At 41.7% G+C, this 16,870-nt stretch overlaps 1 protein-coding gene across 1 annotated transcript in view; it reads left to right on the top strand.

Annotated features, from left to right (window-relative positions):
- Positions 1 to 273: 273 nt before the first annotated feature.
- The window catches only part of PAN3 (poly(A) specific ribonuclease subunit PAN3), a 128,250-nt gene continuing 111,653 nt past the window's right edge, over positions 274 to 16,870 (top strand). The window contains 5 exon segments of the mRNA XM_075061652.1: positions 274 to 559; positions 562 to 619; positions 621 to 676; positions 679 to 930; positions 15,398 to 15,519. Coding sequence (XP_074917753.1) covers positions 289 to 559; positions 562 to 619; positions 621 to 676; positions 679 to 930; positions 15,398 to 15,519 — 759 coding nt within the window. The 5' untranslated portion in view covers positions 274 to 288.

The following is a 16,870-nucleotide window of genomic DNA, read 5'->3' as shown; positions in this document are numbered from 1 at the left end:
AAGCCAGGGGCAGCCCGTCACTTGCGAAGGCCCTGATGTTTTCACATGGTTTCCCTCAGAGGCAGCAGAATGCGCGGGGCCAGGGCAGCAGCTCAGGCTGCGGCCTCCTGGGAGGTGTTTCCAGCAGGCACCAGACGACCGAGTCGCCACGCGCAGGGACATGTCACTGACGAGAGGCGCGAGCGTCCCCTGACCTCCCCCCCCTCACTGGGCCTGCGCGGGACCCTCTGCCCGGGTCCCCCAGCGCCCGAGTCGTCCTGGATTACCCAGAACACCCTTCTCCGGCGCATGCGCAGCGGGGCGTCCGCTCAGGAAGAGGAAAATGGAATAAACAAGCCCTTGCCCGGGCCCATTGACGAGCCGCCTCCGCCCCTCACCCCTGGCGGGCTGAGCCGCGCGGCCCCTTTAAGAGAAGTACAATCGCGCCCCCAGCTCCCCCCTTCCGGAGTCGGAGCTCCGGGTGACGGCGGCGGCTCTCGGGCCCCTCCCCATGGTGCTGAGGCTGGCGGCGTTGCCATGAACAGCGGCGGCCTCCCCTGCCCGTCCCCGGCGGGCCCGTCTCGGTGGCGGGGGCCCCGGCGGGGGTCGGGGCGGTGGGGGTCCCGGCCCGGCTCCCGGCGCGGGCTGAAGCTGAAGTTCTGCCGCTACTACGCCAAGGACAAGACCTGCTTCTACGGGAGGAGTGCCAGTTCCTGCATGAGGAGCCTGGCGCCGCCCCCGCCTGCCCCGGGCCCCGCGCCCGCCCTCGGGCGCTCCCGCTCGCCTGCCCGGCCCAACGTCCCCGCCGCCGGCCCTGCTACCCGCACGGGGCAGCCCCCGGAGCGGCGGCGGCGGTGGGGCCTAAGAAGGCCGAGCTGGGGGGCAGCCACGGCTCCGGCGGCGGAGGAGGAGGCGGAGGCGGCGGAGGGCTGGATGGACCGCGGCTGGCGAGTGAGTGTGGGCGAGGGGAGGAGACAACGGCCGAGTCCCGGCTGATGGGAACTGGCAGGGACAGGGCCGGGCAGCCCGTCCTGCCCCCGGGCGGGGAAGGGGGCTGGGGATCCTGGGAAAGGTGACACCCCCGCCCTCCTACCCCGCGGATACAGGGAGAGGAGGATCGCGTGTGTATCCCGCGGGTGCTGGCTAGAGAGGCAGGAAATGGGGATACCAGGGAGGGTGTCCCCCTCAATGCTGGTTAGGGATGCAGGGTGGAGATGGGGATGCCAGGGAAGGTATCCCCCGTGGATTGTGGTTAAGGATGCAGGGGGGTGATAGAGGATACCAGGGAAGGTGTCCGCTGTAGATGTTGGTTAGGTATGCAGGGGAATGGTGGGGGATACTAGAAAGGGTCTCCTCCGTGGATACTGGTTAGGTATGCAGTGAGGTTGGTGGGTGGCAGAGATGTGTGGGAAAACAGTAGCATGTTGTGGGTAGTACCAGAAGCAAATATTAAACAATAGTGGTGATGGCTGAGGTTGGTGGTTGAGGAGATTCAGTGCGGGTAGCTTGGGAGTATGTAAAAGGAAACTGGTTTAATTTGTTCACAGATGCTTTGAAATGACCTGCTGCTTTTCATATCTTTTTCATCTTTATACTGTCCCCCCAAAACCACCATGTTGCAGGTGCATGTGTAGGTGCACAAAACTCCCAATCTCCTGTGGTGCCTCAGTTCCCAGTTTTTCATACTTGGAATCTGTTTGGAAAAAAAAGTTTAGCTAACAGAAGCTTACTCAAATACTTTCTGGCTGACATCAGGACATCCAAAAGTATGTAGGCAAAACGGAGCCTGCATACAGCAGCAGGTAAAGGGTTTTTGTATCTGAGTCAAAACAGGATACTCAAAGCTTTTTGCTTAAGGGTTCTGCTGGAAGAGAGAGACTAGCATAAAAAAACTATTTCACTAGTAGCTTTGTAGGGTAGTCAAGTTGGGACAATTTTTAAATGAGATTCTTTTGTTGGGAATCTTAAATTTCCCAACTGATACTCTCATAGTGTAGCTCTTCATCCTCAGATGACATTGCCTTTTTTTTTTTTTTTTTAAGTATTTCAGAATAAGTCCCCTTGCTCACCTCTCTTCCTCCTCCCCCTCAAAAAAATGAGAATTGCAAGTTCCTGAGTTCCATATTAAGCTGAGTTACTGTCACTTATCAGTGATGCACTTGCTATACTTGAGCTTTTTTAGCTGTGCACTTGAGACTTACAGAAAACTAGCTTTGTAAGTGACTTGGTCTGTAGTTGCAGCAGCAGTCAGCATAGCAAAATCTTCTTAGCTGTGGAGGCTATTTTAAAAAAGATTGTCATGCCCTTTTAAATTAGTACACTACATTTGGTTGCATTATGGGTTTGTGGCATAAGCTTAAAGTTTATTTGCATAAAGAGACTTCTAACTATCAAATGTTTTCATGGTTCTTTTCTGAAATTCAGATAGTGATGAACGCTATAGATATATAGCTGACAGATAGATAGCAAGTTTGTTCATTAGTAGAGAGTATTAGATCTCTCTACTAATGAACTTTGTTGCTTTTGTATCTAACAATAAATTATAACAACTACTTGCCAAGTTTCAAGGTTGCTCATATTTACTGTGGTGAGCCTGTTCCATTGAGCAGTGTTATCTAGGTAGTTAATGTGAGATTGACAAACATAGGAATGTAATACTGTCATATGTACTCTTACAGGAGGAGAGGGTAGCACCATCTATGGTTAAGATTGCCGAACATTTTCCCATATAAGACCCTGTTTACAGTTTCTTATAATTTTGCCAAACTTTAACTGGTGGAACTGAAATTTTTGAAGCCAGTTACCACCTCAGTTTGAAATTTTTTGTGGGAAAGTTTCAGCAAAAATGGGTGAGCCATTTGTCAGAACAAAGTTTGGAGAAAAATATACTCTTTTTCCAATGTCCACAAAATTCTTACATCGTTTCATTAAGAAGCACTAGTGTGGCCAGGCTTGGAGCAGGATTTGAAATTTGGCAGAAGGGTTTCCTTTGGGTCAGAGATGTCTCTTTTGCTGTTCCTGTGAGGGGGAAGAAATGCCAAGTTATAAGCCTTTAAAAATTTCACTGTGCATACATTCAGTATGGGCTTGAGAAATTACCAGCTACATTCTCCAAAGATTTGGTGTACTGAGCATGCTCCAGCCCAGGGCAGTGGCGACTGAGTAGGACGGGGTCCCCAAAATGGTGCCCGTTGGTGCCATGGCACCCACTGGGGCGTCTAAGTGTGCCCGTGTACTGGAAGGTGGACGAGCGTTTGCTGAAATGCTGCCGATAACCTGTGTCATCCAGAGGTGTCGCTGCTGAAATGCTGCCGATTTTCAGCGGTATTTTGGTGGTGACGCCTCTGTATGACGCTACTTGTCGGCGGCATTTCGGCGGCGATGCCTATTAACGTTGCCGCTTGTCAGTGGAATTTTGGCGGATGCTCGTCTGGCGCCTGCCAGATGAAAAAGGTTGGGGATCACTGGAGTAGAACTTTCCTTGTAGTTCCAGCTCCCTGCTACTGTGGCCCCAGACACAGGAACTGAGAGATGGCAGACTTGTTTCTATGCCCTCATTGCTTCTCCTGTTGAGTCCCAGGCAGTGTGGAGGAGGAAGCCACCTGGTTCAAATGTAAGAGCACAGAATGGGCAGTGCTAATTGAATGATCTGCTATTCAGTAGCTTATTTATTACACACACTATTTAAACTCTCCTCTGAATACAGAATTATTAATTTCCTAATGGACCTTTCTGCCTCACTCATCCCTATAACAAATGTTTGTTCATTTTCACAACACCTCTGTGAGGTGAGGGAGTATTATTCCCATTTCATAAATGGGGAGCTGAGGTGTAGAGAGATCAAGGTCACAATCATCCACTAATTTTGGGTGCTTAATCTGAGAAACCTCATTTTTCGGGTGGGAAGTTCGTAAGTGCTTTATTTGTTCAAAACACAGCTCACACTGATGTTAATTGCATCTGTGAGTACTCAGCGCTTCTGCAAATCGGAGCCCAGAATCTCAAGCTGGGCATCCAAACATGAGGACAGTTAGTGACCACCTGTGAAAATTTTGTTTTGTGTGGCTTGCCCACCGTTAGAAATTCTGATATAGGGATAAATCCAGTTCTCCAGGGCAGCATTCAACTGTCTTAGCCATGTGACCATTCGTTCTCTTCCTATGGTTCCCTGCCTCATTTACTACACACCTTTCATCTTCTGCAACAACTGAAACAGGGGTCCTACAGACAGTCTAGTCTACATAGCCCTGGTTCATTCCCTGGAGCTGTCACCCTGTGCACTGACAGACGCAGAGGTCTCATGGAAAAAATAGCATGTGATCATATATTCAAAAACTATCACTATGCGTACATCCATGGGTCATGGCAACTTTAATTCTGGCATTTTCTAACTTTTGATCGCTTAACTTTTCGACCATAATATTCTTTTAATTTTTTTGTGGGTAATTTTTGTATGCTAGTAAAGATTGTGGTGTAGGAACTATTAAAATTATCTGCTAACTCCTTTAGATGCTTTTTACTATAAAATATTGTAATAGTTAAAATTTTTCTTAACCTTCTTTCATCTTGTGTTTAAATATAGTTGAGTATCTCAAAAAGTAAAAACATAGGGAGCTATATCTGATTTCATAGCTCTGCCATGACAGCAGCACCATGCTGCTGTGGTGTTAGGTATGCACATGCAAGGAGCTGGCCATGAGAACAGTGCTACTTCTACTATTAGGTTGATTGTTGAGCTCTAGTTCCCCTTTTTCCCATATCTATGGCCATGTCTACACTATAGACTTCAGTGGACCTATGTTAGGTCCATACTACCCTCCTTCTGTCGGTAGTATGCCTCCTCACCAGAACACCTCTACTGACTGAAGAGGGGCAGTGTTGAGAGGCTGAAAGCTAGGGCTCTCAGCCCCACGCAGCTCCCCATGGGAAGCCCGGCTGCCTCCCAGTGTTCTCACCTTCCAATTCCTGATGAGAGCAGGGAGCTAGGGTCAGCTGGTTGAAAACCCACTGTTCTAATGTATTGTAACAGAACTGAGCGTTATTTTAAATATGTAATTTTACCTTTGAAACTCTTTTTATATTGCATCTTACCTGACATTATATTGCAGTGCACCATATTAAGGTTAAGATTTCATTTTACCCAATACAGTCTACATACTGTGTCTAATTTGCAGTAAATATAGTTTTTAGTGAAGAAATTATGAGGTGAGGGAGGGATAGCTCAGTGGTTTGAGCACTGGTCTGCTAAACCCAGGGTTGTGAGTTCAATCCTTGAGGAGGCCACTTAGGGATATGGGGCAAAAATCTGTCTGGGGATTGGTCCTGCTTTGAGCAGGGGGTTGGACTAGATGACCTCCTTGAGGTCCCTTCCAACCCTGATAGTCTATGATTTCTAAGAATGATGAGTTAAGATTTGGCCATATTAGTGGATGCCAATGGTGAGATCTCTAAGACAAGATGCCAGAGAGACGGGTAGAAATGCAGAATTGGATGGAGACTCGTAAGGAGTACACTGGTAGACTTGTGAATCATTAGTGTAGAGAATGGTAGCTTTAAGAACTGTGAGTGTATGACACTATGCAAAGAAAAAAGTGGAATCAAAGAAAGAGAGGACCAAAGATAGAGCCAGTTATGTATGTCACTATAACTTGGTATAATGGGATTAAAATTAAGCGGGAAAAATTTAGGCTGATCAGGAGAAACATCTGGGCAGTGAGATGATCAGGCTTCCAAGGGAAGTGCTGGAATCTCCATTTTCTGCAACATACAAAAATAGATCATGATGCTAGGGATACATCTACACTGTACTCCTAGCCTGGACTCTGACTCAGTTTTGAGCCCAAGCCTCTCTTCAGTCCACACACAACAGTCTGACTCAGGTCAGCAAGCACTCAGGATCCAGTCTTAGAACCCTTGCTGTGCGTGTGTGCGTGAGTGAGAGAGAGAGGGGGGTCAGAGCCCAAATCCCTCTGCGACTCAGGTCCAAACCCTTTCATTTTGCAGTCTGGACACAGTTCTGACGTGACCTGAGTCAGAAGGCTCTTGTATAGATCTGTTAGCAGGGCTGAGAGACCCAGGTCCAGCAATTGAGTGTCCACGCTGCACTGTGAACCTGGGCTTACAACTGAGGGCTTGGAAACAGCATGTTACCAAGCCTGGATCCCACAGATGTGGCCTTAGTCAGCAGTGAAGATGTACGCTAGAAAAGGTAGAGTTGGAAACTGTCCTGCAGTGGTGATGACATGGGCTAGGCTGCCTAGTGTGTGTATTTTAGTACAACTCATAAGGAGTTAAAGGAGCACTAAATGCATTGCCTTTGTTTTTGTGTGGCTGAATTTCAAAGTCATCTTGCTGCTTTATACTTTCACTGATTTGAGAAGAGTAAATCATTTTAGTCACCAAGTTAAAGCATTCTGTTCCTGAACATTCTTTGCTGAGAATTTACTTTTGGAAACGAAATACAGGCCCTGATCATGGATTGTATAAGCCATAGTCAGGTTGTCTGTTTTGAGTGCTTATATGTCATAAATATGAACCAAATCTGTATGGTTAATGGCTGTCCCTCCTCGCCATAAGGACAGGAAAATACCAATAGTAATCTTAAGCAGCAGAACATTTTAACTGTCTTCCCTCCGAAAAGAAAAAATTAACCATTAGATACCCACACTTTAAACTTTGTATATTCTTAATAGTTCTCTGTTACTTTCTTTTCATCAGAATTTTGATGCAGTATATCCTGAAGAGACTCAGTGTTTGGAAAGCACCTGGAGAGAACATATTTTGAAGGTGTGAGGATTGAGTAATTGCTGTGGAGTGTGGGTTCCGAGAGAGAGAGTAATTCAGTTATCACCATTTTAGTGCTGAGGTGTTACTGGTTTTGAAAAATAAAAAGGAAGAAACTACATGTTTTCCAAGGAGCTTGCAGTCTAGAATAGACACATCTATGGTATGCACATTTCACAATATTGAACAGGAAGATTAGCTTTCCTATTAGCCGTAGTAGGGTATAGTTTGCTTATTTTCTGTTTTTCCCCTTTCTGTTTGTAAATAAATTTCTGATCACTAAGTTGGAGTGTTTGTAATAAAGGCAATTAGTTTTAGTCTTGCCTTGAGAAATGCTATATTAAAAACAGGCATAGAAGGGATATCAGAGTTAAAAGATTATAACAGTGGTAGTGACAATACATAGAATCACTTACCACATAATATAAAGCACATAACTTGTACTTGAGAGCCATTAAACAGTACACAAATGTTGATTTTTAACCCAGGTGGTTATTTCTAGATAGAAGAAATGTCAGTACAGAATAAAGTAGGTCACATATAAGCCCTACAAATATAATATTTTAATGAAGCCAGAAGCAGTTTTCCTAAGTTTTAAATGACATCTCTCACACAGCAGCTTTGTCTGCTGCAAAAAAATAGATTTTTTTTTATCTCTGTAAAATTCAAGAGGAGAGAAGCCACTGTAGTTTTTAATCTCACAGTAGCTAGTTGAGTTAAAACCTCGGGGGCAGGGTGGGGTGAGAGGGTTAATTTTGACTAGCCTGCATTGAGGTTAAAATTTACCTGTTCCTTGTCTCTAACAGGATTTTGAATCTAGATAGCCATCTCATTGTAAAAACACACCTTTTATTGCAGTCATAGCTATAATTGAGGATTATAAGCTGTGATGGCAACACACAAGGTTCAGTCTGGATATTACTTTTCCAGAAGTCTGATATTTTTTCAGCACAGCATTAGGAACAAAGGTAATATTCCATTCTTCAAAAACAGAGATGTTTAACACTTACTTAATGCCAATACATAGTAAACACATGAGAGAGAGGTTGTCCTAGTAAAAGTTTAACGCATCTGTCCCTTTGATTAATCTATAAGAAAGCTCTCTATATACGAGACCTCGAGCAAAGCCAGGGAAGACCAAATTTTAGATTCTTGTTGTTGTTAAGATTAAAAACAAGCAGAAAAAGCTTCTCCCAAACCTTTGTTTCAGACCACATTTACACCACATAAGGGCACAAACCCAACTGTTTAGGCTTACCTTTCAGGTCCCGTTTTAAGCCTTGTTTCATAGTTATGCAGCTCATGAAAAGCAGAACTTCCTGTTAAGCAGATGTACTTAGAGCTGCTCTCAACTTCTTTCAGTAATTCTGGAGAGAAAGGGAGATTTGACCATATTACCTTTTAGTGTTTATATTAGACTTGCCCTTCAGTTTCCAGCATTGCATGTGATTTATCCAGCTGAAAGTCGCTTACTGACTCTTCTTGAAGTTTCATATGTCTAGGCATTTATACCAGGCTCATCACTGAGGTTTCCAAACACCTAAGTTGTGACTAAATCGTTCGTAACTGAAAATATTGGCATTACTCTTTTTAAAATAAAAAGCTTTTGCTGTCCTTTGTTCTCCTGCTGTGCATGCAATCAAGAGTCTCTGTTTCCTGCTGTGGCAGTGGAAGAAGTATCATAGAGAAGATTTTATTCTTTATTTCAGTTATCAAGTTTAACTGCTGTGCTATTATAAGCAAGAAATTGCCTGATGGTTTTCTTTGTAAAAGTAGAAAAATATGTTCTATGGTTCTTTCTAAACTTGCCTTCCTTCACTTGTTTTCAGCATTGCCAAAAGTAAAGATATGTTTTGGATCCTCCAAGCCACTTAAAAGTATGTTCTGTTTTTTGTTATGGCTATCAAACGATTAAAAAAAATTAATCACTTTCAACTGCACTGTTAATAATAGAATTCCATTTATGTAAATAGTTTTGGATGTTTTCTACGTTTTCAAATGTATTGTTTTCAGTTACAACGCAGAATACAAAGTGCTCAGTGCTCACTTTATATTTTTTTATTACAAATATTTGCACTGTAAAAAAAATACTATTTTTCAATTCACTTAATACAAGTACTGTAGTGCAATCTCTTTATCGTGGAAGCTGAACTTACAAATGTAGAATTATGTTTAAAAAAAAAAAAACTGCATTAAAAATATTGTAAAATTGTAGAGCCTGCAAGTCCACTCAGTTCTACTTCTTGTTCAGCCAGTCGCTCAGACAGACAAGTGTGTTCACATTTGCAGGAGATAATGCTGCCTGATTCTTGTTTACAGTGTCACCTGAAAGTGAGAACAGGTGTTCGCATGGCACTGTTGTAACTGGCATTGCAAGATATTTACGTGCTGGATGTGCTAAAGATTCATATGTCCCCTCATGCTTTAACCACTATTCCAGGGGACATGGATCCATGCTGATGACCGGTACTGCTTGATAACAGTCCAAAGCAGTGTGGAGCGACGCATGTTCATTTTCATTATCTAAGTCAGATGCCACCAGCAGAAGGCTGATTTTCCTATTTTGGTGGTTCAGGTTCTGTAGTTTCTGCATCAGTGCAGTTTTTAAGACTTCTGAAAGCACGCTCCACACCTCATCCACGTCAGATTTTGGATGGCACGTCAGATTCTTAAACCTTGGGGTCAAGTGCTGTAGCTATCTTTAGAAATCTCACATTGGTACCTTCTTTGCATTTTGTAAAATCTGCAGTGAAAGTGTTCTTAAAATGAACATGTGCTGGGTCATCATCCAGACTGCTATAACATGAAATACATGGTAGAATGTGGGTAAAACAGAGCAGGGAACATACAATTGTCCCCTAAGCAGTTCAGTTACAGATTTAATTAACACATTATTTTTTTTAATGAGTGTCAGCATGGAAATATATCCTCTGGAATGGTGGCTGAAGCAGGAAGGGGCATACGAATGTTTAGAATATCTGGCACGTAAATACCTTGGAATTCTGGCTATAAAAGTGCCATGCAAATGCCTCTTATTTCTGGTAACATTGTAAATAACAAGAGGGCGGCATTATCTCCTGTACATGTAAACAACATTGTTTGTCTTAGTGATTAGCTGAACAAGAAGTAGCACTGAGTGGACTTTGTTTTGGTTTTGAGTGCAGTTAAGTAACCAAAAAAAGGTCTACGTTTGTAAGTTGCACTTTCAGGACAAAGAGCTTGCACTACAGATTGTATGAGGTGAATTGAAAAATACTATTTCTTTTGTTTTTCATTTTTACAGTGCAAATATTTGATTTCAATTACAACACAATACAGTATATATGAGAAACATCAGAATATTTAATAAATTTTAATTGGTATTCTATTGTTTAATAGTGTGATTAAAACTGTGATTAATCATGATGATTTTTTGAGTTAATCACAGTTAACTCACACGATTAATTGACAGCCCTATTTTTTATATCTGTGTTTTGCCTTAAATGTTTGCTTTCTTTATTATGCTAAAATCTTAGTTTGCTCATCATTCTAAATTTCTGCTGACATTGCATAAAAGAGAAACCCAGTCTGCTATTCCCCTTCTTGCCACATCCATCTTTGCTCCTCAAACTAGTCTAGCTGATTCTTTCACTGTTGTGGGGAAATCACTAGTTCTTTCAGGGTAAGATCATCTTGAGACTGTTTAACCTCACTTTCCTGAAGCATAAATAGTGTTAACATAAGACAAATTGATGTATTTATCGTATAAGACAACTTTATCCAACTTCAGAACTTTCCCACCACCCTAAAATAGTAAACAATTCATCTAAACTAATTAAAAAGTATACTTTTGGGAAATAGAACAGTAGTGGAAATGCAGTTTTAATGGTACTAAATGGTGAACAATCTGAAAGTATACTTATGAATTTTAGTTATACAGAAAAGATCAAGATGGGCAATTTGAATGCAGAATCTAATGTAGTTCAATAAATGTGTGTCAATAAAAATTGAAAGTGGCGACTTTAAAATCTGTTCAAAGATATGTCCCAGTCCTGTTACACATGGATCTCAGATGCCTACTTTCCCATGACTCAACACTGTTTATCCTTGGTGAAGTCCAGCCACTTCCAGCACAAGAGCCTTCTTTAGGCTGGCAGTGACACACAGTTACAAAGGCAATTTTAACAGTTGTGGCCTTTCTCAGAGGGGGAAAAAAAAAATCTGTAGCTTGTCTGAATAGTTAGTTGTCAAAAGCAAAGTCAAATAAGAGAAAAAGCTGTTAACAGCATTTGTGGTCTTCCAGAAAATAGATCAAATGACAACTGCCTCATCTATTTAGGTGCTTATCAAGCACCCATTGCTGTAGGAACTGTTTTCCCCCCAAAAATAATCTTATAGAAGACATGGTTCGACTAAGTGGGCTTTGTTTCTCTTGGCTTCTAGAAAGGTGTCTGGAAACTATTTTCCCCTCTTCCTTTAATGTACGTCTATTTGAGCTGCATCTTGTCCCTTTCCATCTTTCTTTTCTTAGTCATTGCTGTTGATGTGGGAAGGCTATGTTAAAGAAATGAATCTTGGGTTTTACTCTGAAGGCAGGGTTCACTCTTCACCTCTGGAATAGAATTCCATAGCCTCAGGCTATTACTAGGAAAACTCTTGTTCTCTGCTCTAATGAGTTTAACCCTTGAGGTCATTCACTGAATCATTCCTGTGGAGCATGATTAAGGAAGGCTGAGTTGTTCGTACAGTGAAGTGGAAGGCTGTATGGATGAGAACTACCACCTTGAAATCAGCATGTTGCTTTGTGGGGAGCCAGTGTAGTTAGTGGAGCATCAAAGTCGTGTGCTCTTAGTGGCTGGTGATGCGTGGTACATGGGTTATTGTGCTTTGGTCTGGTTAGGATCTTTTAAAGCTCAGTGTAATTCCTCTGTAGTACAGCAAGGTGCAGTAATCTAGCAAGGAAGTTATGAAGTCATGGACAGATCATTACTCTACAAAAGAGGCTCGGACTTCTTCCAGGTACAGATAAGAGAATATTCTGGAGTAGCTACAGCTCTTATGAATATCCAGAAGCACCAAGGAGTCCAGGAAAACTCCCAAACTACAGAATGACATGGCATTTTCAGGTACTCTCCCTGAGAGATGCTGTGGTGGACAGCTCTTAAAAATGTTTTCATTATGCTAGTGCTTTCAGTATTGAAGTGAGTGAGAGAGTTTGGGGATCATCTGCATATTGTTGATTTGTGGGACTATAACATTTCATTCTTTTCCTCAGTGGCATATAGATGTTTAACAGGATGGGTGATTATAATGTTGAGGAACAATGTAGGTGACCAGTCTTGTAGGGAATGAGAAACTGTTCATCATTGCACTCTAGACGGGAATTAAAAAAATCCGTGGCTGATTTTTGTCAGCTGATTTGAGCTTGCAGGGCTGTGTCATTTGAGCTGAAAAATTGCTGTGTAGACGATTGGACTGGAGCTGGAGCCCGAGTTCTGGGTCCCTGTGACGGTGGAAGGTCCCAGAGCTCAGGCTGCAGCCTGAGCCTAAACATCTACACAGCAATTTTTAGCCCTGCAGCCCAAGCCTGAGTCAGCTGACTTGGGCCAGCTGTGGTCTTGCCACAGGGCTTTTATCCTTTTGAAGACATACTCTAAGTATGTCTAAGCAAAAAATGCTGTTAAATGCACAAAGTAACCAACTGAAAAAAAGGTTTTTTCTCTGACCTTTCCCAGGTTTTTTTGTAATCTTGAATGTTGCTTGTAACTATAATGTAGCAGAGAAGTCAGCTGTGTAAAACCAGTCTTTATAATAAAGGACAATGTAAAAAATTATGCCAGGAATACCTTTTCGCACAAGAAATCCATGTGGCATTCCTAAACAGATTATAATATTTGAGGAAGTTTAGGGTGCAGTCTGAGACATTCCATTGCAGTAAATCATCAGGATTGGATGTAATCCGAGGGTTCTGAAGGAAATGTAGTGTGAAACAGGAGAAATGCCGATGAGTTTATACAGTGTATCTTGGAATGGTGACTGTTCTTGAAACTTTGAAAGTTGCTAATAGCCGTCACCAGTCAGGAAGGACATGGATTTAACTTGTACAGTGTAGCATAAAGCTGCAGCAGTACCTCAGTTTTTTCAATACTGACTGAAATTCAAGCAGAGAAGACCCGTGATTCCAGGGCAGTAGACACCTCAATGTGAACCTAAGCAATTTTGAATGAAAAATAACATGAAAACAACTAATTGTCACTACACAGAGCCCCAAATTTCCGTCTTGAAAAAAAAATCTCATGAATATCTGTAGATCTGGGTATAGTTCTTAGATTATCCACAGATACAAAGTTTGTTTTTAAATCATAAGATACATAAGGCGCATAATCAGCAATAACCCAAATTTAAGTGAGTAAATTTAAAAATACAGTTTAGATATTAGCAGCCAAGTATTTGGATACATCACTCATGAAAAGTTATACAGAGAGTTGGTTGTGGAAAGCACATATATCAATGAGTGAAGATTGTCCCTCAGTAATTGATAATTTAGAATAGGTTGTTCATTTGGAAAATACAATCCATGAGGAGAGTATTTAAGTTACTTTCTCCACTGTGCTTCTCATCGGCACTCCAGCTCATCCTTCCTGGTATTGCAGATGTCTGGTGATGTGTTCTGGATAGATGTCCCTTGACCATCTGATGACATCCGACACCATGAATTGCTGCATCAGCCAAGCATAGCGTTGACCGATTCTGCATTTCTGCAACACTTGCTTATTGCTGGGGTCCCATGCGCCCAGGGCTCTGATGATCAGCGTATGTGTCTGAGCCTGGTAACCCTAGCTCTCAAGGTGTCAGCCAGAGGAGCATATTTCTCCACCTTTTGAGCTGACCCTTCCTAGTCCAAGTTGGATACTGACTAATGGGGTGGAAACAGTATTTGGCAGCTCTGCAGTTTTCAGTATTCTCGTTAAAATAGGTCTACAGAATGGTATAGTCTTGTTCCATTATTCTGAATTCACACTTCCCACCTACACAGATATGGGAGAGTGGGGTAAGAATAGGGCCAAACTGCAGATAGAGTAGTAGTTCTGGTTCCATGCTGGGCTTTAGCAAGGGGGGCCTCATTAGAGCTCCGTCTTGGCTGTTCTTCTGGAGTTGTGGAAGAGGACCAAGAAGGTGCTGCAGGTACAGATATGGCTCTACCTCCCTGTTCCCTTAGTCCTTAAATTTAAGATTCAAAACTGACTTGAAGAAAATTTTGTGTCCTTTTTGATGATGACATGTAGTTGGGGTCTCCAAAATCTGTAGCACACCTCTCTGAAAAACTCTTCAGTAGCCAACTAAATGCTAATGTCATGACAGCATGCATTTAATTAAGGGCATGTTGTCTTTGCAAAGATACCTTGTAATAACTCAAGTGTTCCCCTTAACTTGTCCCCTGCGTTCACACACAACCTGACATTCAGGTGCAGTGGTGCTATTAACTTAAGTTGGCTGGCTTAAATGGGGATAAGTGTGAGCAAGCGCAACTTGTCAGTTGCCAACTGGATGCTGGTTAGTGCCACTTGAGTGCTGCTGCTACTCCAATGCCTTCTTTGTTTCTTCTGGAAAAACTTTACTGCTATCTGTTCTAGTTTGGAAGCAGGGAAGTTACCAACCAGCTCATGCAGCCTGCTTTGGCATTCAAAACCCTACATTCTCGCCTGTGGGTGTGAATACCGGCAACTGCAATCCTTCAGCTTGGTACAGAGATCCATTTGATTCTGTTTGACAGTGATGACTAGGAAGGCATGTTAGCATGCTATTGGCTGGAGCTGATACCAAGGTTCAGGTTGCACTGATGTGGTACAGGTCTTTCCTCTGAGTTGGATCTGTGCCTTTGCATCACACATTTATGTTTTGTGGAGGGTTTCTTTACTGAAACATACCTTCCATAGAACCATAAAATCTTGATTCTTGGCTGTTTGTTTAGTGTATTTTAGGTCTTCATGAAATTACTATTTTTTATTCTTAAAAATCCTTGTTGCACTGTAGTAGCAAATTTATATAGGTACAGTTGAATTACTTTTATTATAAGCTCTTGTTTCTAGACACTTAACTTTCTGAAAATATGCCTTGGGAATTAAACCTTTCATGGTTGCTCTTAGCCTAGAAGAACTTTTAGGCAACATAGTGTCTGTGCTGTAAGATGTTTGAGTTCTTCCCTGCACATCATTTTAAGTTGTTAACTTGCTATGAACGTTGCCATCAAGAGGAATGAATACATTGTTTGAAAAATAGTTGTTTGAGAAATATATTATTGAACACTTTGAGAACTTCTTACTATGTATGCAAGATCATTTACTCTCCTTTCTTTTTAAAAAATTCTTCCTTTCCTGATGCTCCAACCACATTACTTCCTATTCTGATACCATCATTTGTTCCTTACTCTTTCTACATTGTTTGAGCTCCTCCTCCCTGCCTACCTCTGTTATAATTTTATATTGCACTCATCCTCCATCCTAACTGCTTCTTTCATTATATGCACAAATATGTTTTCTTTGTTGCTTCTCTTAGGAATGCACTTCTAAATCTAGACAAATATATAATTGGCAAGAAACAGGTAGACTTGCTAAACTAAAACAATCTGAAAATTTTTTCCCTTTTTTTCTTTTAGTTCCTGGAATAGATGGCGGTGGTTTAGCTGATGCTAGTCTGACAGATTCCTACTTTAGTACCAGCTTCATTGGCGTTAATGGATTTGGAAGTCCTGCTGAAGCAAAATATCCCATGATGCAGGTAATGTTAGCAGTAAACTGTATCAATTTACACTAGCACTGACAGCCATGTCACATTGTTGTGCCAAGAACTGAAAACAGTTAAAGTGGCAGGAGCAACAGAAAAATAACTTGCCTTTCTATAACTGTTTTTGTACCCGTCAGAGTACATTAGGCTTTCCCATTTCATCTAACGGTGAAAATAGAACAACCTTGTTCATTCCTTTGTGTTGTAATTATTTTTTATTAGCACTTTTGTTTCAGGATGAAAGATCTATTCCTTTTGCTGATTTCATTTTATATTGCACCTTAAATCCTCTTGAGACTTGTGTTCAAAGTATACTGCAATCTTAACTTTAACTGTCCAGGTTTCTCTTTTGGGCCCCCTTATTTGTGTGTATCCCATTTGAATTGGTCTGACTAACTTTTTTCCAGCCTTTTTGCTCAAAACTATAAAATATTTTTAATTGAAATACATTTTAATGTCCTTAAGCCTCTGAAACTGTGTGAACTGTTAAAGTAACAATGTACTAATATCCTGATTTATGCAAACTCTCAGGTGAACATCTGTCGTACTCTATCTATGTGGCATTGCCCAAAGAATATAAACTAATTGTGACCTCCATTTGCTATGTAATTTTTTGGAATAGATTTTATTTTATAGCAAATATAGGTGTCCATCATATGTTATCATAGACAATATAACAGTCATACAATACAGTCTGTTGGAAAGGGCTGCTCATCTTACTTCAAAGCATAAGTATACGGATCTGCTAGTAAATGCAGTAATAATCTCATAATAAAATAAAGCACTCTAACCCCAATCCATCCTCTCTTTAAAAACCTGAGGGAAGATGGTCTGTGTATGTTCTTGGAAAGCTAATAAATCCAGATTTTGGGTGACCAGAAGTGGTGAGTGCTTTCTCACAGAGGAAGCCCTTCCAGCAGCTTTTTCTTATTTTATATCAAGGAAACTCCAGCTCGTAAGGCTCCTTTGACGTCAGGTATGGTGCATATAAAAATAATTAGCAAAGAGTGGGAAAGAATTAGGTGTTCCCTTTCTGCCTTCTTTTTCATGTATGGTATGAAACAGATTCTATCCTTATTTTAAATGGGGTTGGAAGATGCATAACTTGCTGTGTAGAATTTTTTTTTATACTGGCAGTCACGCAGGAGATGAAAATTGGCGTCTTGACCTCATATCTCAAGGTGAGTTGGCAGGGCTGGAAATTAGAAAATCATTTTCCTATACTCTGAAGAAATTTGAGCTAGATAGCACTGAGTTAAACAGGGAACTATGCAACATAAGGTGCAAAGTTTTGCATTTTTTGGACTCTGATTTTTAACAGCAACATTTTCCTTGTAGAATACAC

The sequence above is a fragment of the Chelonoidis abingdonii genome, chromosome 1 (genome assembly GCF_003597395.2).
Source record: "Chelonoidis abingdonii isolate Lonesome George chromosome 1, CheloAbing_2.0, whole genome shotgun sequence".
NCBI classification, from domain to species: domain Eukaryota; kingdom Metazoa; phylum Chordata; order Testudines; family Testudinidae; genus Chelonoidis; species Chelonoidis abingdonii.
The sequence above is the reverse complement of the archived record's forward strand: the minus strand, read 5'-3'. Positions and strand labels throughout refer to the sequence as shown.